The following is a 22,095-nucleotide window of genomic DNA, read 5'->3' as shown; positions in this document are numbered from 1 at the left end:
ATGAATCCATGTTAGACACCGAGTGCACTATGTAGGGTGCAGATCCCATTATTAGACACCCTATCTAGTGCGCGTGTGTAGGGAGGGAGCGACTCGGGATTCTCCATCTGGTCTACAGTGAAGTCTGGGTCTGACTCACGAGTTAACATGCTTTTGATCTTGCAGCTTTCCTCCCCCTTGTTGCTTAACTGGCACGTTTCTATTTTGAGGCTTTTAACAAGTAAAAAAAAGAAAGAAAGAAAGAAAGAGATAAAGGGGGGATCTGGTAGTTTACAGAGCTTTAACACTAGTTGTAGATTAGAAGACTGTTTTATTTGATCATAGATATGAAGCATAAAGTAACTCAAGATATGCATGCACAGACAGGCTGACTTGAGTTACAAAATGTCACTTATCACATTCAATATTGATCAGTTGCAAAATACTTAAAGGTGGTGTAATTGTGCTTTCGAGTTAAAAGGCAAACAAACCCTGAATGAATGAGGTGCTTGAGCTCACTTCTGATTCGCATTTATCATGTGCAACAATATAGACAAACATTTAGCTTAAACACTGTCTCACAAACGGTCTAATTTGTGTTATGTATGATTTTGGGGGTTAGTAGGTGTTGCTGTAATGCGGCAGAATGCGTTTGGCCTGTTTGTAAATCCCGCATGGCTTTAGATGGCATGGAAAATTCTTGGTCTCGTGACACTGACCCAGCTCTTTGGCCTTCCCCCGCTCAGCTGGCTCGACTAAAGCTGCAGCAGCTCACACACTTCACTCCTCACAGAGTGAACAGACCACAGGAAACAATCCTGAAAGTGTCCAGTGCCACTGGTAACTCGAACCGGAAACACAGGCGCGTGCTGTGTTGACCTCAGAGATCATGCGGGTTTGATAAAACAACAACAACAACAACAAAACAACAACTGATCTACCATTGCACAAATCATAAACATAAAAATGATAGAAAAAAAATAGAAGATGAGTCATCTCTTGGTACGCACGGATACAGTACTAATAAAAGAGCTCTGTATAGCCTACAGGGGAGGGACGCTGTGTACCCGGTGTCATTGAGAATCTGCAAGCGACCTTGAATTCAAGGTCATTCATTCCCCGACGCCGCATAGGCTATACACCGCATTTACAGCGGAAGTGCTCTGTGCTGCTGCATTATGTCCACATAGAGAATTAGAAACCATGTCACGAAAAGAGATGCATTAAAAAAACCCATCTGCTTTGTGCAGTTCATCAGTTTAACTCAAATCAGCCCCGTCATGTATTATAGTTATGTTGTTTTTGGTGTTTTTTTTTTCGTAGAAGTGCGGTGTAAATTGTTATGACTTTGCTGTGAAGAGGTCATGCATCAGTTCTGCATGCCGAAATGCTGCCAGTCCTGTCTGGGGTCATGACCCCAAGACAGCTGCAAGTATACAAATACTATACTCACACATGCTCTATACAAAACGGGAAGCCAGGCTGTAGTAGGGTAGACTACACTATCCAATTTCCTATTTGTCTCCTGTGGCCTAATATAACACTCAGACACGTGCAATAGTATGTATGCTTTAAAACAAAACACAAGGTCTTAAGGGATGTCTGGGCACGCCTGAGTAACTTAAACAGCTTCAATATTGTCTTATATATTTATTCATTGTGGAACTAGAGACCTCAGCATATTTGTATAGCTAAACTATTCATAATCTTATCCTATACTGTAACAAAAAACAGAATTATATCACATTTTATGTGATGTTTTCGTCCTTGTTATGTCTCCATAGTCCTTTGTTATACAGTCGTCAGCAAATCACGCCAGTCATCAATAATTCCCAGGCTATAAATAGACTGAAGGTAAAGAGTAGGATACAGAAGCGCAGTATATAATTTAGGCAACAATATGGCGCCCTCTAGTGGTCGAGTGTTCACTCGAACGGTGACGTCAACACCTAGCGTCCTTGAGCACAAGGTCACACGTTTGAGAGGCTGAGACAGCTGAGGTGACACTAATGCATGCGGGTTAGCTCTGTTTGTATGCATAACGTCTCCAGAATTGATTTTGTGAGCTCAAACTGGTTTTCTAATTATAGTGAAATAAATATCATCATATATCATCATATAAATATCATCATAAATATTGTGACTTTAAAAAAAAATGAGCAGGGGAATGGGCAGGGATGACACTCATCACATGCTTCCATAATTTAAAAAAATATTTAAATAATAATAAAAAATATCAGCTTAAACTTTCACTAAACTTATTGTTTATGAAACTTCATACTGTACACACGGCTTTCGTTTTAATTCACTCATTGCACAGGTATGTAGATCTATTAGCCTATTGAAAAAAAAACATGAGTGTTAATTTAAGTGATGCAGAAAACAAAATCCTGGACACATTTATAAACTTTGGAAATCCCAGCTGCATAAAAAAGATCACTTCTGGGCAAGAAAGGATACCTATTGCTTATTATTATATTTACTGCTACAGAATGCACTTTGTAAGGCACACATACATTTTTAAAAGTCTTGGACAGGCTCAAGATTAGAAATTCAAGAACATGCCTACACACACATCCAGGCTCACATACAGTACAGATACGCACACATATTATTAGTGATAATATGTAACTAATATTCATCTACCAAATTCTTTCATATTACCTATAGCTTGAGAGCTTGCCCCAGCAGAGAACCTAGAGAGAGCATGCAGACGGAGTGGAGCAGAATGGCGGCCATGTTCCTCTGTGTAGTGATTAGTAGAGGTCAGATGTGACAGCAGAGTTGCAGAAACGACCTTTGCAAAGTTTAAGTCAGCCCTCTGGAGACAAAACAAGTTCTCATGCATAGGACTGCATACATAACCTTTGAAACGAATTCATGACTAAATTCATGCTTTTTGTTGTTTTCTTCTAGATTTATAATGCTATAATTATTAATATAATCAAAACTATGACTTGGATTAATCTGATGTGCAATACCGCAATGCGTTTATCTGACTAGTTTCTTTTCTTTAGGTTTATGTTTATATTTTTTCCAATCCAGAACTAGGCTTTGTCTCCAGTCAGAGCAGTGTAGCTCAGCTCTACATCTTTTCTCTAAAAGGAATTCACAAGATATACAGTATGGTTTCACAAAAAGAAGGATGGGTTGATTATGGAAAAAAAGAAAAGCTTGTTAGAGTTTGTTAGTTGCAATTTGCCTCATAGGCAGCAGAGGACTCTAAACATGACAAACTGCTTTTTTAAGTGTCAGGCTGTTTTATTTATGGACACTCAGGCGCAGCATGTAATTCTTTATGTTCAACAAGAATTTGGTTGGAACGGTGGAACATTTCTATACAACCAAACCTGTAATCTGTTTTGTTTTATATAGTGATGCACAATTTTTGTGAACATTTTGTTGCAACATTTCGGCCACAAATGTGGCAGTTTTGTAAAAGTTCTCTCACAGACTCACTTTTGGATAGTGTTATGTAAGATCAGGCTCTGATGCAAACCATGGTACAATTACATCATCTGTACTCCACATTGCAGATAATGGCTGGTGGTGTGATCTTGTCTGCCTGCTGGTGCTCTCTCGGGCCTCAGAGTTGCAGATGACAAATTAAGTTTCGTTTGAAGATCATATAATCCTTCATCTATTGTTAGCCTTTTCTGTGTGGTGTAAATCATGATCAGCTTGCCCATAAACGTGCTTCTTTTTGTGAATAACTTTTTATTGGTTTTTAATTACAAAAAGGAAAACATAAAAAACAAAGATGAACAAGACATAACAAAGACAAACGGTAAAAAAAAACAAAAAAGAAAAAAAAAACACAAAACAACAACAACAACCCAACTAAAATTCCATAGATATAATTATGTCTGGGGGAGAGAAGACTTAAAAACCATTAGAATGATAGAAAAAGCAGTAAATATACAACATATCTATATCTATATCTATCTATCTATCTATCTATCTATCTATCTATATATATATATATATATATATATATATATATATATATATATATATATATATATATATATGTACAGTATCTCACAAAAGTGAGTACGCCCCTCACATTTTTGTAAATATTTGATTATATCTTTTAATGTGACAACACTGTAGAAATGACACTTTGCTACAATGTAAAGTAGTGAGTGTACAGCTTGTGTAACAGTGTAAATTTGCTGTCCCCTCAAAATAACTCAACACACAGCCATTAATATCTAAACCGCTGGCAACAAAAGTGAGTACACCCCTAAGTGAAAATGTCCAAATTGGGCCCAAAGTGTCAATATTTTGTGTGGCCACCATTATTTTCCAGCACTGCCTTAACCCTCTTGGGCATGGAGTTCACCAGAGCTTCACAGGTTGCCACTGGAGTCCTCTTCCACTCCTCCATGACGACATCACGGAGCTGATGGATGTTAGAGACCTTGTTCTCCTCCACCTTCTGTTTGAGGATGCCCCACAGATGCTCAATAGGGTTTAGGTCTGGAGACATGCTTGGCCAGTCCATGACCTTCACCCTCAGCTTCTTTAGCATGGCAGTGGTCATCTTGGAGGTGTGTTTGGGGTCGTTATCATGCTGGAATACTGCATACTAATCATGCTCTGCTTCAGTATGTCACAGTACATATTGGCATTCATGGTTCCCTCATTGAACTGTAGCTCCCCATTGCCGGCAGCACTCATGCAGCCTCACACCATGACACTCCCACCACCATGCTTGACTGTAGGCAAGACACACTTGTCTTTGTACTCCTCACCTGGTTGCCGCCACATACGCTTGACACCATCTGAACCAAATAAGTTTATCTTGGTCTCATCAGACCACAGGACATGGTTCCAGTGATCCATGTCCTTAGTCTGCTAGTATTCAGCAAACTGTTTGCGGGCTTTCTTGTGCATCATCTTTAGAAGAGGCTTCCTTCTGGGACGACAGCCATGCAGACCAATTTGATGCAGTGTGTGGCGTATGGTCTGAGCACTGACAGGCTGACCCCCCACCCCTTTAACCTCTACAGCAATGCGGGCAGCACTCATACGTCTATTTCCCAAAGACAACCTCTGGATATGACGCTGAGCAAGTGCACTCAACTTCTTTGGTCGACCATGGCGAGGCCTGTTCTGAGTGGAACCTGTCCTGTTAAACCGCTGAACGGTCTTGGCCACCATGCTGCAGCTCAGTGTTAGGGTCTTGGCAATCTTCTTATAGCCTAGGCCATCTTTATGTAGAGCAACAATTCTTTTTTTCAGATCCTCAGAGAGTTCTTTGCCATGAGGTGCTATGTTGAACCTCCAGTGACTAGTATGAGGGAGTGTGAGAGCGATGACACCAAATTTAACACACCAGCTCCCCATTCACACCTGAGACCTTGTAACACTAACAAGTCACATGACAGCAGGGAGGGAAAATAGCTAATTGGGCCTAATTTGGACATTTTCACTTAGGGGTGTACTCACTTTTGTTGCCAGCGGTTTAGACATTAATGGCTGTGTGTTGAGTTATTTTGAGGGGACAGCAAATTTACACTGTTACACATGCTGTACACTCAATACTTTACATTGTAGCAAAGTGTCATTCCTTCAGTGTTGTCATCTGAAAAGATATAATCAAATATTTACAAAAATGTGAGGGGTGTACTCACTTTTGTGAGATATTGTATATGTATATATACAGTCAGACTCTTGATGAAAAATAAGGCAAAAACATAACATATGTCACAACTAAAAACAGAGTACATAGTCAATATACAAGGTATTTGATGAAACTAATAGCAGCTGTCCAATTCTGAATTGTTTTTGATCCCATAAACATGCTTCTGTAGTAGTGAAAGAGCTGCTTATTCTGTGAATGCAGGGACACCATGTCCTGCTTGACTCCCATTTACACTGAATCACTTTAAGCTCAGAAATGTTGGGCTGTTATACCTTGAGTTGCCAGTTAATTAGGTACACATTTAACTTCACAAAAATGTTCATTATTGTTTCAATTATTTTCCACACTGTTTCTGCCCAATTTGGTCACCTGCCAATTCCTACTCACCAGCCATCTCTCCACTATCATACAATATCTACTAGCCAGGAGGGTGAAGGCTAACAAATGCTTTGTCCAAGACACATGAAGCAAGCCAACATTTCAAACTGCTGCTCATGCTGCATCACAGGGCAGTGTAACACACTGTAAGGAAAGTGCTATCCTCCCTCTTCTGAGCTCTACCTGAGCTCACAGACACCCATGAATGACTAGTGTCACTGTGACATGGGATATGGGAGAGATAGTAATACCATCCTTCCCACCCAGAAAGCCTGGCCAATTTTGCTCTGTAAACTTCCGATCATTTCAAACTTGCGATCTTCCAACTGTTGGGACGTGGGGCCTAGTAATTTTTTTTCCTTCTTCTCTCCTCTTTTTATTCTTCTTACTCCCCCCTCTCTTCCATTTCTCTACTTCTGTTCTTTCATTTCTCTCTTCCTCTCTCATTAATGGTTTTAATAGTTCAAAAAGGTAATATGCTCTATATGTTATATATTTGCAATATTTTGCCAACAAAGTCCTTACTGTTCTTATTTTTCCAAAGAAAAGGATTATGTGGATGGTTAAAAAAAAAATAAAGTAAGTTTTAATTTGTTGAGCACAGAACCCTCACAATTGAATCTTTGGGGAGTAGAAAAAAAATTGCCTGGTTGGAAAAATCCAGGCTCTTCTTGCATCAGAATTTGGCACAAGCAAAACTGGCTTAAATCCATGGAATCATCTTGTTTGGTGTAAAGCCAGTAGTGGTAGTGTGATAATGTGGGAAAAATTCTCCTTGCTCTTGATACCCATTGAGGAATGTTTGAATGGCAAAGCCTGTCTGAACATCATTCCTGACAAACTTTGTCCATTTGTAGCTACACTTAATCCGCATTGGGATGGACGCTTTCAGCATGTTAATACACAATATCACAGAGATATATTTATACCCACTATGCACATTACATCTATAGTATGTATCCTATGTCACATAAAAAGCCATAAATAAAAATGGTTTTATTGTTATTTTTATTTCAGGTCCATAAAAATGTAATACAGGAAGGAAAATGATGAGCATCCTATCAGCTACTTGACACTGTGATGAACTATTATAACTGTATTTACAACATTAATACCTGCAATACAAAAAGTCTTATTTTATCATGATACTCTTATCATATTGCCACATTGCTCATCCATGATTGTCACTGAACAGATTATAGAACATGACACTGAGATTGTATTGCTTCCTTTGGCCTATATGGTCCATGGATTTCAACCATATCAAAAATCTTTGTGATGAGGCAGAAAGGACTGTTCACAATAAGTCCAATTTCAGAATAGCATAATCATTTCTGCATGGTACAACATACTTGCACTAATGGGCTATTCAGACAGGACTAGTTTAATATTGGTATAGGTTGGGTAATGCAATCATTTCCAGAGCTACTCTGTGATTTTAATCCAGTCTATAAAACGCCCTGTAAAAATAACCCCAGGTGAAACTAATCCCATACGAACTGACCTTAAGGCATTTAGAATGTTGTTGAATACGGCTCTGGAGGCCAAAGGAAGCACAATGTGCTACTAGGTCCTGTATGTGGAAAGTATTTGTAGATGACAGAAGGAAATCATTGAGGATCTGCTTGCTTTGTGCCATTAAGCACTCAGACCAACTATGAGAGACAGAAAAAATAGGTGAGTTCAGCTGCGATAAAGACAGGAATCATTGATTCAGTGCAGAATGCACAGTGTGAATAGGTGCTGGTCTGACTTGGGCAGAGGGAAACAGCAGGTATCTCTGGATGTGCCAGGCCATGTTTATCACAAAGTCATTCAAGCACACACACACACACACACACACACACACACACATATACACAGCTACCACTATGTCTGCATCAGCTGGCACCACAGTCCAAAAGATGACCACTACAAACAAAAAGATGTGTTCAGAGCAAACATTTTATTACAGGAAATATGATCACTTAGCAGGTATTTGGATTCTGATGAAAAATTATGTTATTTTTAATTTATCAGAAACTTCCAAAAGAAGGACACCAACAACCCAAATATCCAAACCTATACTTTTGTCATGCATTACGGACAGTTAAATTGTAAACTTGTTTTTCCTCATATAAAACCATGCTGTTTAAAGATGATAAAGTGCATTCTCCTTCAAACCAGTCGTTTAGTACAAGATTCTCCATTTAAACTAGCTTTACTAACCCAAGAAGGACACAAGCATTATAATTCCTGACTCCTCAGTGCAGAAAAAGAGTCAAAAATCAACATTCAGAGGATCAACAAGCTTGATCTGTATCATGAGTATATACTGGAAGCACATATTTTCAAGTTGATTAACATTATGAAAAGAATTCATACATTTTTAGAAAAAAAATCACTGAATTAAGTTAAATTTATGAAATCAACAACTCAGTTCAACGATTCTGCTGTATTTATGTTAAACAGCTAGAAAAGAGATTGAGGCACAACAGTATAGGCTTACTGTGTTCTAACATGAAATATTGATGGACTAATCTATCCCATTTGTTAATCTTTCAGTTCATCATATAAATGTCTACTTTAATGAATAAATAAAGATTCAGATCTTTTGTCGTGAGGTAAATGTTCATGAAGCCTTTGGAATTATATGGATTTCTGCATATATGGCTCCTAAGGTGATCTAATGGTTATTGTCATAGTATAAGTATGGGTCAAGTATAAGTAAGGAATAAAACAGTAGAGCATGCTGTTATAGGAAAATAATCAATGTCAGGGTGGTATGTGTCAGGTTTGGGAGACAAAGATGGATGCAAGTGCAGATAATTATTAAGTAAGGTACTAAAAAAAAACGAGGACCTGAAAAAAGGACAATATACATGAACATGAACGAAGCAAAAAACATACAAACTATGAGCGATACTGTGGCAGAAACGACAACACACGAATACAACAACAAAAGCTTGACAATGAAAAACACAGAAACCAGAACTTAAATGGGGCGCTTATTAGGAATAACACAAAATAGGTATGTGAAATCAGTGAAACATGTGACATGGTCATGTGACATGCTGGGGCTGCTGGGTAGTGTAGTTCTGAGCCGTATTCAGCACAACCATGACAGTGTGATGTGTTACCACCCTAACATGGGTTATTTTCCTCTCCTTCCTTTCCTCTTATACAACAGGAATTTGCCAGCACTAACAATATTTTATTTCTTTTTTTAAAAATAAGAACGAAACACGTTGTGCGTTTTATCCGTATATAGTTGTATAATGCTGTGGAACGTCTTTATAACTTAAGTTATAACAGTCACTATAAACAGTCACTATAAACAGTCATTCCCTCACTAGCCACTCTTTTATTCTTTTTTTGAAGTTAATAAGACAAAAACACCTCGACCTGTCCTGACACAGAGAAACTGCTCTGAAAGTCCTCTGTCCTGAAGTCTTGTTATACACCTTAAAGTTACAGCTTTACCTCTTAATGTTACAATTCACTGACACTGGAGACTCCTTCCAAAAACATAAACACAGAAAATCTCCTCAGAAAAACCATATCAGTACCTGTTTTTAATGGTTTTTGTCAAGCATCCACCATAAAAGCCCCTGCGTAAGTTGTTACTATAGAAATGATAACATATTAGAATGAGTCGATTAATCTGAACCTGTGAATTGTAGAAATTAATCAGTGCTTACTGACCAAACAGAATCAAGACTTAAACAGTGCCATGGTAAAGAAAAGACAGAAAGAAAGACATACTTTACTGTCATTATACATTTACACATTTATACAAATTTTTTGTCTTTGTATTTCCCAGCTGCAGTCAGTGCTCATGGTCAGTCATGGTACAGTGCCTCTCTCCGAAGTGCAGCTTGCCGTGCTGAAATGAGGGTTTGCTGTTGGTATGACATTTGCAGTTTATTTTGTACAAGCAACATATTGTGTACATACTCCAAAGGATCCAACAGTTATCTATTTACTGAAGAGGTTTTCAGTGAAGTGTAGCATTCCCCCCTTCCACTTGTGTCCTCTGTGGGCTGATAGATGCACAAGAAATCCCTTTGAAAGCTTTAACCATGTTTCCTCTAACACCTATTGAATTTTACTGCTTTTTTCGCACACCTCCAATCAGTGGCTCTACATAAACTCTAGTCACCTATTACCATGGAAGCTTGCATACTTCTTCATCAATGATGTTGGCTTCTGAATGTGCACAATAAGACATGATCATGTAAAATGATTCATGTAATCTGTTCTTATTGATTATTTGGGGGGTTTTTTTAGATCACATTTTAGGAGCCTTCTATTCATAACTACAGACAATTTCAGTGGGCAAAACTTACAACTAGCATATTAAGTGCATAGATAATAAAAAATAATAAAAGCAGAAACCCTGTGTTTATGGGGTTAAACAAAAATGCCAATAAATCAATAACCTCAATAACATATATACAAACGGACTCACTGTCAGATACACACACAATATTTAGATTCATTTTAAAACAAGTTTCAAAATGTAATGGGGGGGGGGGGGGGGGGCATAAAAGGCACAAGGGCCGAACTCCTGGGTCAATAAAAGGCATCAGAATGTAAAGTCAGAGAATGTTTGGGTGTGTAGTACAGTCAGGTCGTTTTAATTAAGAAATTATTGTAAAGAGCACTAAGGCAGGCTGAAGGCCACCATGACAAGAGCTGAATTTGCTCAAACGTATCACACAGGCAATCCAGCTGCAGCTCCAAGAACAGCCAGCAGATGGAGCTAAGAGCTTTGTTTAGGTGTCTGTAAGCACGTGATGACTGATCTCCCACCTAAGTCACATGCTGACAAAAAAAATAGTCTAATTCTGCTTCTCTCATTCTTGTGCTAAATCAGGCATGAAGACATTGACAACAAGGGAAGCGTAAACTAGTGAAGTCTTTCCAACCAACCCTAAAATGCACTTCTGAGGGAGCACCTTTCCCTCACATTGGACACATTAAGGCTGTGGTGAAGCAGGTGGGGTGTTATTAGGTGGCGTTATTAGAATTCCTCCATTGGGCGCTGTGTGCTGCTGCTTAGAGGGGCTAGTTTTGGGTGTTTTCTTTCCTTCTGGTCTCCTGGGACGTCTCCTCTTAGCCTTGTGCATTGCAGCCGTTTTGGAGTCATGCCTGTCCAGGAGTGGGTCCACGTGAAGCTTGCCGCTAACAGCATCTGAGGACTCATCAATATAGGCTAGATTTTCTCCAAAGTAATCCAGTGGTTGTGAGAATGTGGGGTCTGTTATTTCTTTCCTACCGATCATGTCTGGCACTTGCTCCGTCTGAGTTGCCTCTGAGCTTGTCTCAGATTCCGAGTCTGATTCATTGGATGTATATGAGTATGAAGAGGACCCAGATTCAGATTGGTCATCATAATATCCGTTCTCTCGTCTCCTGGTTTCTCCTGGTCCGTTATTGCCTGGAACACTTTGGCTGGTTCCATGACTGCGCTGGCCATGGCGACGTTTTCGCCGTCGACGCTTAAATGGGTCATCCAGTTTGCCAGCAATGCGGAAATCCACAGACATGTTCTGGATGTTCTGGGTCCAGTCAGTGGCATGTGCTCTGAGCTCTTCCATCTGCAAAAGGGAACAAAGTTACATGTGCATTGTTTTTATTCTACAGATAGTAGACAATATAGCACCAGGCAAGATAAGGACTGGTTTGGAGTCAGATTGATCTGGAAACAATCCAAAGTGAGTGCTTAACTCCATCTGAAGTACATACTGGCATAAGATCAATAATCTACCACGTACAATAAGAGGAAAGTTGTAGGGTGCCAGTGAGTGAAAAGAAATTTAATTTGTTTCCATTAAATTATATATTATGTCCTGGCAAGTAAAAAATATAACTTGTATATAGGTATTTGACAGGTTTATACAGTACCTTGCATAAGTATTAACCCCCTATTGAGCTTTTCCCCATTTTGTAGTGTTACAACCTTAAATGAAATGGACGTAATTGGGATTATATATGATTAATTTACACAAAATTGCCCGTAGTTTAGAGACTGGGAAAATCAAATAATTGCAAACATATTTACAACTAAAAAAGTAAAACTGTAATTGCCCTAAATTAATTCCGGTGCAACCAGCTGCCATTAAAAGTCACATAATTAGTTGGAATGGAGTTAATCTGTGTGCAATTAAAGTGTCAAATGTTCTCAACATAAATACACAGCATCATGAAGACTAAGGAGCTATCAAAACAAGTCTAGGACAAAGAACCAACCAGGGTTTGGTTATAAACAATATATCAATATTTTAACATTCCATGGAGCACCATTAAATCCATTAATATAAAAAATTGAAAGAATATGGCACACAATATGGCCACAGCTCTGCCCTGAGGAGGCCGACCACCAAAACTAAAAAAAAAAAAGTGATCAAGTAAAGAGGGTATTAGTCAGTGGAGCAACACCATTCACAGCAACCGAGGATGAATACTTATGCAATCAAAACTTTTATATTTTTTTTAAATAAAAAAAGTACATAAATTTGCACACTGATCTTTCCCCCACTTCAATATTATGGGCTAGTCCATATATTCCAGGATGTAACACTAGAAAATATAGAAAAGTTCAAGGGGGTGAATATTTATTCAAGGCACTGTATGTGGTAGATCCCTGCAGAGCTATGGCAAGAATTCCAATTGTTTCAACATACCATCATCTACCATTCTCATAAGGATGATGAATAACATAAGCTCTAAAAGGAAGTGATGAGACGTCAGTGTAAGCATGTAATTGCAAAACTAAAACTTACTTCAGCACGCGTTTTTCTGGAAAGGACTCGTAGCCAGTTCCCAATCATGGTGAGGATGGAGGCAAAGTAAGCCAATCCAAGTAAGATCCAGAACCACACCAGAGGTTTATACCAGTGGTCTGTGCCCTTAGCCCCTCCATCACCTACGCAGAGGTTTAAAGCAATTAAATGACTTATAGTAGGCTAAATATACTAACAGCTAACTACTGAAGAGTTAGCTGTGGATATCCACATAATCCTCCAGGGGGGAATAAAGCCAGACATGGTCATATAAATAACCAGCAGTGGCTTGTGACTATACATTTTAAATTGGTAGGGCAACATTAAAAATGACATAGCCTCAAAAAATTTATTTGAGAGGCTATCACAATTAATTTATTCTATAGGCTTCTATCTAATGAATTTTTAAGGTAACTCCGTAATAAGCAGTTGAGAATCGACAACAGACAGCCATCCAGCATACAGCCTAGCAGCTCATTCTGAGCAGATTTAGATGTTCCTTTCTTGAACTGTGTTCAGTACAGCAGTTGTGTTTCACATTGCAGTATGTGAGATGCACACAGAAGAGCTACAGTGGTGCTTGAAAGTTTGTGAACCCTTTAGAATTTTCTATATAACTGCATAAATATGACCTAAAACATCATCAGATTTTCACACAAGTCCTAAAAATAGACAGAGAGAACCCAATTAAATAAATGAGACAAAAATATTATACTTGTTCATTTACTGATTGAGGAAAATGATACAATGTGACAAATCTGTGAGTGGCAAAAGTATGTGAACTCTAGGATTAACAGTTAATTTGGAGGTGAAATGAGAGTCAGATTTTTTCAATCAATGGGATGACAACCAGGTGTGAGTGAGCACCCTGTTTTATTTAAAGAACAGGGATATATCAAAGTCTGATCTTCACAACACATGTTTTTGGAAGTGTATCATGGCATGAACAAAAGAGATTTCTGAGGATCGCAGAAAAAGAGTTGTTGATGCTCATCAGGCTGAAAAGGTTTACAAAACCATATCTAAAGAGTTTGGACTCCACCAATCCACAGTCAGACAGATTGTGTACAAATGGAGGAAATTCAAGATCATTGTTACCCTCCCCAGGAGTGGTTGACCAACAAAGATCACTGCAAGAGCAAGACGTGTAATAGTCATTGAGGTCACAAAGGAACCCAGGGTAACTTCTAAGCAACTAAAGCAGGAGTGGGCAATCTTATCCGGAAAGGGCCGGTGTGGGTGCAGGTTTTCATTCCAACCAAGCAGAAGCCACACTTGAATCTATTGAAAGCCAAGATCAACTGATTAAACAAGTGGAATCAGGTGTGCCTCCTGCTTGGTTGGAATGAAAACCTGCACCCACACCGGCTCTTTCCAGATAAGATTGCCCACCCCTGAACTAAAGGCCTCTCTCACAATGTCTAATGTTAATATTCATGAGTCCACCATCAGGAGAACACTGAACAACAATGGCGTGCATGGCAGGGTTGAAACGAGAAAGCCACTCCTCTCCAAAAATAACATTGCTGCCCATGCACAGCTTGCTAAAGATCACAAGACAAGCCTGAAAGCTATTGGAAAAATGTTTTGTGAATAGATGAGACTAAAATGAAAATGGTTTAAATGAAAAGTGTTTGGAGAAAGCAATGCACTACATTCCAGCATAAGAACCTTATCCCATCTGTGAAACATGGTGGTGGTGGTGGTGGTGGTGGTGGTGGTGGTAATATCATGGTTTGGGCCTGTTTTGCTGCATCTGGGCCAGGATGATTTGTCATCATTGACAGAACAATGAATTCTGAATTATACCAGTGAATTCTAAAGGGTAATGTTAGGACATCTGTCCATGAACTGAACCTCAAGAGAAAGTAGGCCATGCAGCAAGACAACAACCTTAAGCACCCAAGTCATTGTACCAAAAACGATAAAAATAAAGTTAAAGAATAAAGTTAATGTTTTGGAATGGCCAAGTCAAAGTCCTGACATTAATTCAATAGAAATGCTGCGGAAGGACCTGAAGCAAGCACATCACGTGAGGAAACCCACCAACATCCCAGCTCTGAAGCTGCTCTGTACTGAAATTCCTCCAAGCCGATGTGCAGGACTGATCAACAATGAACAGAAATGTTTATTTGCAGTTATTGTTGCACAAGGGGGTCTAACCAGAAAATATGTAATATGTGTAAAAATATGTTACATATATTACATTACTTTTAGGATTTGTGTGAAAATCTGATAAGGTTTTAGGTCATATTTATGCAGAAATGTAGAAAATTCTAAAGGGTTCACAAACGTTCAAGCACCACTGTAATATACTTAAGCAGGGTTGCTAGGTTTCAGCTAAATTTCCAGCCAAAATACAATCCAAAAACCACACAAAAGATCTGAAACTAGCCAAAAAATATTCAGGCACTGGACAAGGGAGACATTCTTTTCTTCTTTTTCGCAGCATTTGCTTGTGAAACAAAGACACCTTCAATGCACACACCTTTCTGATGTACTGATATTATCATGCATTGTTTTATTTGAGAGATATTCAACTTCAATGCAGTTTTTCATATCAGTAAGTAATATTATAATGGATGAAATGAGGCTTTGAAGTGTACCTGCTACATAGTCCCCAAAGCCCACAGTGGTGAGAGTGATGACTACAAAGTAGGCAGATTCCAGCAAGGACCATCTCTCCACCTCCTGGAAGACCAGCGTGGGCACAAAGACAAAGAGTATACAGCCCAGCAGGATAGACAGTACAGCAGAGATGATACGAACAATAGTGGCACTCACTCTCCACTTCTGTTGGCGTCAGAATAGAAACAAGAAATTACAGAAAATTAAGAGGAAAATGTTTTTAGAGTAGCCAGAAAATTCATAAAGCATGTGTAATGAAATACATGCAAACAAAGTAAATTCTAATTTAGCAGGTATGTTTGTCATTAATATCATCATCATCATCATCATCATCATCATCTCAGTCTCTCACCAGGAAGAGCATCTCTATCTTAGCAATAGCATTCCTCAGCCCAGTTCCTAAATGGTCCCCTACTCCAGCTAGCAGGAACCCAAACATGGGGATCCCCACCAGGGCATAGCAGATACAGAACAGCTTTCCCCACTCTGTTTTTGGGGAGATGTTCCCATAACCTGGAGCCCACAGGAAAACGCTATGTGATTTGAGGCCCTGATATTTATAGAGAACTTGCAGGGTGAACAATCCATACAATGCATGAAGCAGGCCAATGCCTGGGAGTTAAAAGGGAGCAGGGCTCATGCAGCTTTGTGGAAATGCCATACCAATGGTGGTGATGATAGTGCCAGAGAAGAAGAAAGCACTGGCAAGGTCCCAGCTGCTGCTGAACGTGTCATTGTTCTTTGGGTCGACCCCGTCCCCAATGGCATCTGTAACCTTCTGCAGAGGCATAAAGAATAATAGTTTATACGGCTGGTATGTTTAGACAGCAACCATGTACACACCAGGCCGGCATTCCTTCCACTTGATCAGATTACTGTGTATAAGGCATCATTGTGTAACCATGTGTTGAAATTTTGGCAATGAAAATATCATCAGCCATCAGTTTAGTTTTACTTTTTTCTAATTAGCTTAGGACAAATGTCATGGTTGTAAGAATGAAAGTTGGCAGCCAATTTAAACTGAACATAACAGCATCTGATTCCTTCTGCTCTGTACACTGTGTATATACCACCTTGCATTTATGTTTATTGGCCATTTTATTAGGTAGCCCTGATATGGTGCACTTTTATAGGTAAAAAAAAAAAAATAGCACAAAAACCACAACACTGCGGCACCTGATATAAATAATTTGTGGTTTGTGATGTTAAACAGGATAAATGGTGTTGACCTATATTTCAGATTTACCTGTTAAAATGGCTAATAATTATAGCTACAAGGTAAGTGTATGTGATAAATTGGCAGCTCAGTATATTTTAACTTATTTATACTGTTCATTGTTTTATTAAAAAAAATCTTTTTTATCGAGTGCTTGGAGTGCTTTTATTTAGACTCGAGTAGAGATATCTCGAAAATGGACTCCCGTAGACTTTCACTGGGTTTCAGTTTGAGAAATAATAATGCATACTCATGTATACAAAGTATAAAAAGCAACCTAACATGCTAAGGTTGTTTTGGCAGTTAATAATATGCAATGTACTGTATCTATGAGTCAATATCATCATATTAACCTAACAACTAGAATTCAAGCTAATCCCCAGTAGCTCCTGTTACTTGTATACTCTGTAATAAAGTTTGTTAGAATAAATGTTCCTTAAATTAAATTATGCAAGCACGACATTTTTTCTTCCTCTCACATACTGTATGAACAAACATGTCTGATGATGAGGTGAAAATGTTTTCACATAAAGTAAATTTTTGTATTTATTCGAATTGGAATATACCAATGCATCAAATGCATTTGTTGTTAAGAGTCGGACTTCATTTTACTATGTGTTTACATTTTGCAGTGTTGGTAATTTTAAACTGGCTTTCTGGCTGGTTCCTGATTTGGACAGTTGCTGCTCAAAGTGCTTTTCTCTTAATGAAATTCCCCTGGTTGTTTGGAAGCAAACTGAGCAAATTGGTCACTGAAAATTTACTCTTACTGTGCCAATGTTCTGTCATCTTGTAGAACATATTTTTCATTACTCATGATGGGACAAGACAATGTCTTACCATTTGGGCAATTTTTGTGTTCAGCTGCAGGAAAGATCAATGACATGCAGGAGCGATTCACTACTAATAAAATTCAATTAAATTATGTGAAATGTGCATTATCTGTGGTATGCAAATTTTAATATAAAATGACATTAATAGCTCAATTGTTGACAAATATTTCATTGCATTAGCAGCAAGTTAGGGCTGCATAGTGTTTTTATAGAGTTATGTCTCATGTAAGCTGATGCAGGTTAATTTTTAAGTTGTATATACCTATGAAACATTTGACAATATATATCCTCAAACATTTTCAAAGAATTCTGAAAGCTGAATAAAATATATTTTTGAGATTTACTGTTTGGGTATTCCATTAAGACATAAAAGGACAAAGGACACACTTAAATCAGTTGAATCAACATTCAACAGAATTTTTTTTTAAATTATATATTTTGTAATAAAAAAAATTACACTCTTGTAAATGAATCTAATTAAATTAAATTAAAAATGTTTTAAATGCTACTTTGAACTGCTGCTTCATCTTCTTTTAATACTCTCCTATGTCTATAGTGGACTGCTTAGACACTACAACCACATGAAGCTACTATTTATTTGACTACATTTTGCACTCTTGTTCACATACTGTGACTGCACCTATTACAGTGTTTACAGTTAGGATCTCACTTTACTTTTATACTATCTATACTATCTAGGCACACATACATATCAATATATTCTGCATATTTTGTATGCAGTATATATTGTACTTGTAAATAATCTCTTTCCCCCCTCTTTCCTCTCTCTTCTGGTATATACAGTGCCATTCACTAATTTTGGCACCAGTGGTAAATATGAGCAAAGTAGGCTGTGAAAAATTGTTTTTATTGTTTAACCTTTTGATCTTTTGATTAAAAAAAATCTTTGTTGAATATAGATGTGCAACAATTATTGGCACAATATTTTACATTTTTTTAAGTACACCTGGATGACTAGGAACAGGAACTTGTTCAACCACGACTTCCTGTTTCACAGGGGTATCAATATGAGGTAACACATAGGCAAAATTCACTTAGCCATTCATAACAATGGGTAAGACCAAGCAATATAGCTGTGATGTGCGGCAAAAGGATGTTGAGCTTCACAAAATGGGAAGTGGCTATAAGAAAATAGCAGAAGCATTGAAAATGCCCATTTCCACCACCAGGGCAATAATTAAGAAGTTCCAGTCAAGGGGAAATGTTATGAATCAACTTGGAATGAATTGACACCTACATCACCACAAGTGGTTTGGAAGGGTTTCAAGAAAAAAGCCTCTACTCTCATCCAAAAACAAACTCAAGCATCTTCAATTTGCCAGACACTACTGAAACTTCAAATGGGATCGGGGTCTATGGTCAGATGAAACCAAAATAGAGCTTTTTGGCCAAAAATAGCTTTTTGGTTTTGGCACACACAGAGAGGTAGCCATATGGAAAAGTACCTCATGTCCACAGTTAAATATGGTGGTGGCTTATAAATGTTTTGGGGCTGTTTTTCTGCCAGAGAACCTGGACATTTTGTTAGGATACATGGCATCATGGACTCCATCAAATATCAACAGATATTAAATGAAAACCTGACTGCCTCTGCCAGGAAGATTAAAATGGGCCATGTTTGGATCCTCCAGCAGGACAATGATTCAAAACATACATCAAAATAAACACAAAAATGGTTTACTGACCCCACAAAATTCTGCCCAGTGTCCTGCCATGGCTGTCCCAATTCGCTGACTTGAAACCCATAGAAAACATGTGGGCTGAGCTGAAGAGAGGAGTCCACCAGCGTGGACCTCGAAATTTGAAGGATCTGGAGAGATTCTGTATGGAGGAATGGTCTCAGATCCCTTGCCATGTATTCTCCAACTTCATCAGGCATTATAGGAGAAGACTCAGAGCTGTTATCATGGCAAAGGGAGGTAGCACACAGTATTCACTAAAAGGGTGCCAACAATTGTTGCACGCCTATATTTAACAAATATATTTATTTTGATAAACCTGTGTTTTGTTTGTAATTGTTTGATATCCATGAGAGCAGAGTATTTTTGTGAAGTTTTTGAACAAAAGATCAAAAGGTTAAACAATGAAGCCAATTTTTAACAGCCTTCTTTGCTCATATTTACCACTGGTGCCAATATTAGTGGTGGGCACTGTATATATTTTTTGTATTGCACAGTTGTAGCGTACCTGAGCCTCACAATAAGCATTTCAATGTACAATTGTCACTGACATTTTGTGCACATGACAAAGAAAAATTCTTCATTTTATAGGAATAACTGCTTTTTTTCTTCTTGTACCTCTATCAGGGCTTGGAGCATATCAGGGCTCACACAAGTATAATTGTCCAGGAATTCCCGCCGGGCTTCCAGGAGTTGGATGTGAATTCCTTTCTCATACGGGGCCTCTAAGTAGTGGAACACCAGTGCTCCCATGACCAGGTAGACCAGCACAGCTGTCAGGATACACAGCACCGTGGAGCAGCGCATGGCTGTTCTTCCGTTTAGGGCCGAGGTCACCTGCTTCCTATCACTGCTGCCAGTGCTGCTCCTGTCTGTACCAAGCCTGTACAAGAAACAACAACACACTCAAAAGCAAATCGTTTGGAGTGCAAAACCTTATGGTTTTTTAGTTATATCATCAGATTAGTCAGTCAATAATGACTGATAGTCCAATTAGCCTGCACATGTGTTTTTATTTTAAACTCAATAGAAGTGATTCACTGCAGGGAAGCAGAATCGACTAGTAATGGCCGTAAACAATTAATGTGAGTACTTCACTGACACACAAAGACGGATCATGGAACAGACAAAATCTCAGAGTTTAATTTTCGATCACTTCATACTCATGCCAATCTGCATAAACTTTAGATTGATATTGTACTGACTAAAGAAGGAAATTAAGACTTCCATGTGTACTGTCTATTTGCAGTCTTGACAATAGATTTCTATTGTGTCTATTCATGGGCCCTAATTTTATTATGGCTTTAACATTATTAAAGGTATACACCATTTTTTTTAGTCTAGTGTCTATCCAGGAGTGTAAATACTTTATTTGTTACTTATTACTTAAGTATTGTTTTTATTGTTTTTATTATACTTAAGTATACACGTTCATAATCTGTTAATGTTAATCTGTTAATGTAGATTTGGCTTTGCCCTTAGATTTTCATTCCAACAAATTTTTGAGTAAATAGATTTTCCTTTTTTTTTTTTTTGTCAATCATCCATACACTTCACAAAATATGTGCCAAGCCCAAAATGGCAAAATATTAAGCTTTTAATGGTTAACAACAAATCATTGGTCAGGAAATGAGCAAGAATTAAACAAATAGATAAAGTAACTTAGTATGGGATAGCTTTACCCTTTGATTTCTTTAAATGTTTAAGCCTTGTGGGTAGACTTACGGACAGCTTTTAATTATTTATTAATTTTAATTATTTTATTTTTACTTTATTTTAATTTTGTACACCCAAACATGTGTTCGTTTGTGTACAAGAAGACTATATAAGTGAATATCCCTGTTTCCCTGTAGCAAATGGTGGCATAGGAGGTCTCAGAAGTTCATTTGGTTAATTCTTGCTAATATTCTGACCAATGATTTGTTGTTAAGACCATTAAAAGCTTAATATTTTGCCATTTTGTGCTTAGCGCATTTCTTTTCCCAGGAGTATACTGTACATCTGCACTGAATATAGATTACATTGAAAAAGCTGGAATATTGTATGTACCTCTCTCTTCCGTTTTTTCCTTTCTGTTTTCTCCAGCTGTTTTTGTGGCTGAGGATGGAATCTTTGGAGCCGTAACTGACAGGGAAATCCTCACAGTCAGACCGGGGAGACACTAATGGCAAAGAAATAAAGATATATCCTAAACTAAAAGCATACACTCAGAATACACCTGAAAGTTATAAATAAAACGTTTGTGTTTATATATGAAAAATTGGCATGAAGTTGTAAAACCTTTTCATGAAATTCACTGGAAACAATTTTCAAGATAATCCCAGCCTGTATCCCACCTCATGCATGGCTGGCAATAAAGCTGTGTATTTTTGTCTTTTCATTCATTGTCAGGTGGCTCTGAGACAGTTGTACAGGGCATGTTTGGCACCTCTTTAGAGCTTCATGTTTTGGAACAGCATTGCACATGAACAACCATGGATGCACCTGTGCTAAGTTGTAAAGTATATAAACCATATGGAATTCACCAGAAGCCACTGGGAAAGGTGAACAATTCCGTAGGAAAAACAAAAAAGTATCATCAGCTCTGGAGTGAGACAGAAGAGGCATGCAAAGTTAATTGATCGTGCAGTGACGGAAAAGTCATGTCAGCTCTGCATAAATAATTACCCAAAAGCGCTAAGAATGGGAATAGTATTTTAACAGCTTAACAACTCTGGAGGTCCATAAAGGAATAAGCTCAGGGTTAATGTGATGTGATGGTCTGCCACTAGGAGCATGGAGTGATCTCTCTTGGGTGATGATGTCGATATTACTAATGTTGCACAAATAAATGATCTTGACCACCCACAAGTTGTAATTAGATTTTATAGCGGGGGGAAGATATAAGTGGTAAGCCTATGCCCGAAGGATGATACTGAGAATGGAGTATAGTGGTCTGTTTGTG

General features: G+C 38.2%; 1 protein-coding gene across 1 annotated transcript; it reads right to left on the bottom strand.

The window, feature by feature from the left end:
- Nucleotides 1–10,564: 10,564 nt before the first annotated feature.
- Nucleotides 10,565–21,307, bottom strand: LOC128622813 (potassium channel subfamily K member 4). Its single transcript, XM_053649565.1, has 7 exons — nucleotides 21,201–21,307; nucleotides 19,770–20,034; nucleotides 16,066–16,180; nucleotides 15,755–15,915; nucleotides 15,381–15,567; nucleotides 12,775–12,917; nucleotides 10,565–11,589 (listed from the first exon to the last, which is right to left on the bottom strand). Exons 2-7 carry the CDS (start codon nucleotides 19,956–19,958, stop codon nucleotides 10,969–10,971), a joined length of 1,416 nt encoding a protein of 471 aa, XP_053505540.1. The 5' UTR covers nucleotides 19,959–20,034; nucleotides 21,201–21,307; the 3' UTR covers nucleotides 10,565–10,968.
- Between the last annotated feature and the right edge of the window lie 788 nt (nucleotides 21,308–22,095).

The sequence above is a fragment of the Ictalurus furcatus genome, chromosome 18, assembly GCF_023375685.1.
Source record: "Ictalurus furcatus strain D&B chromosome 18, Billie_1.0, whole genome shotgun sequence".
In the NCBI taxonomy this organism is placed as follows: domain Eukaryota; kingdom Metazoa; phylum Chordata; class Actinopteri; order Siluriformes; family Ictaluridae; genus Ictalurus; species Ictalurus furcatus.
The sequence above is the reverse complement of the archived record's forward strand: the minus strand, read 5'-3'. Positions and strand labels throughout refer to the sequence as shown.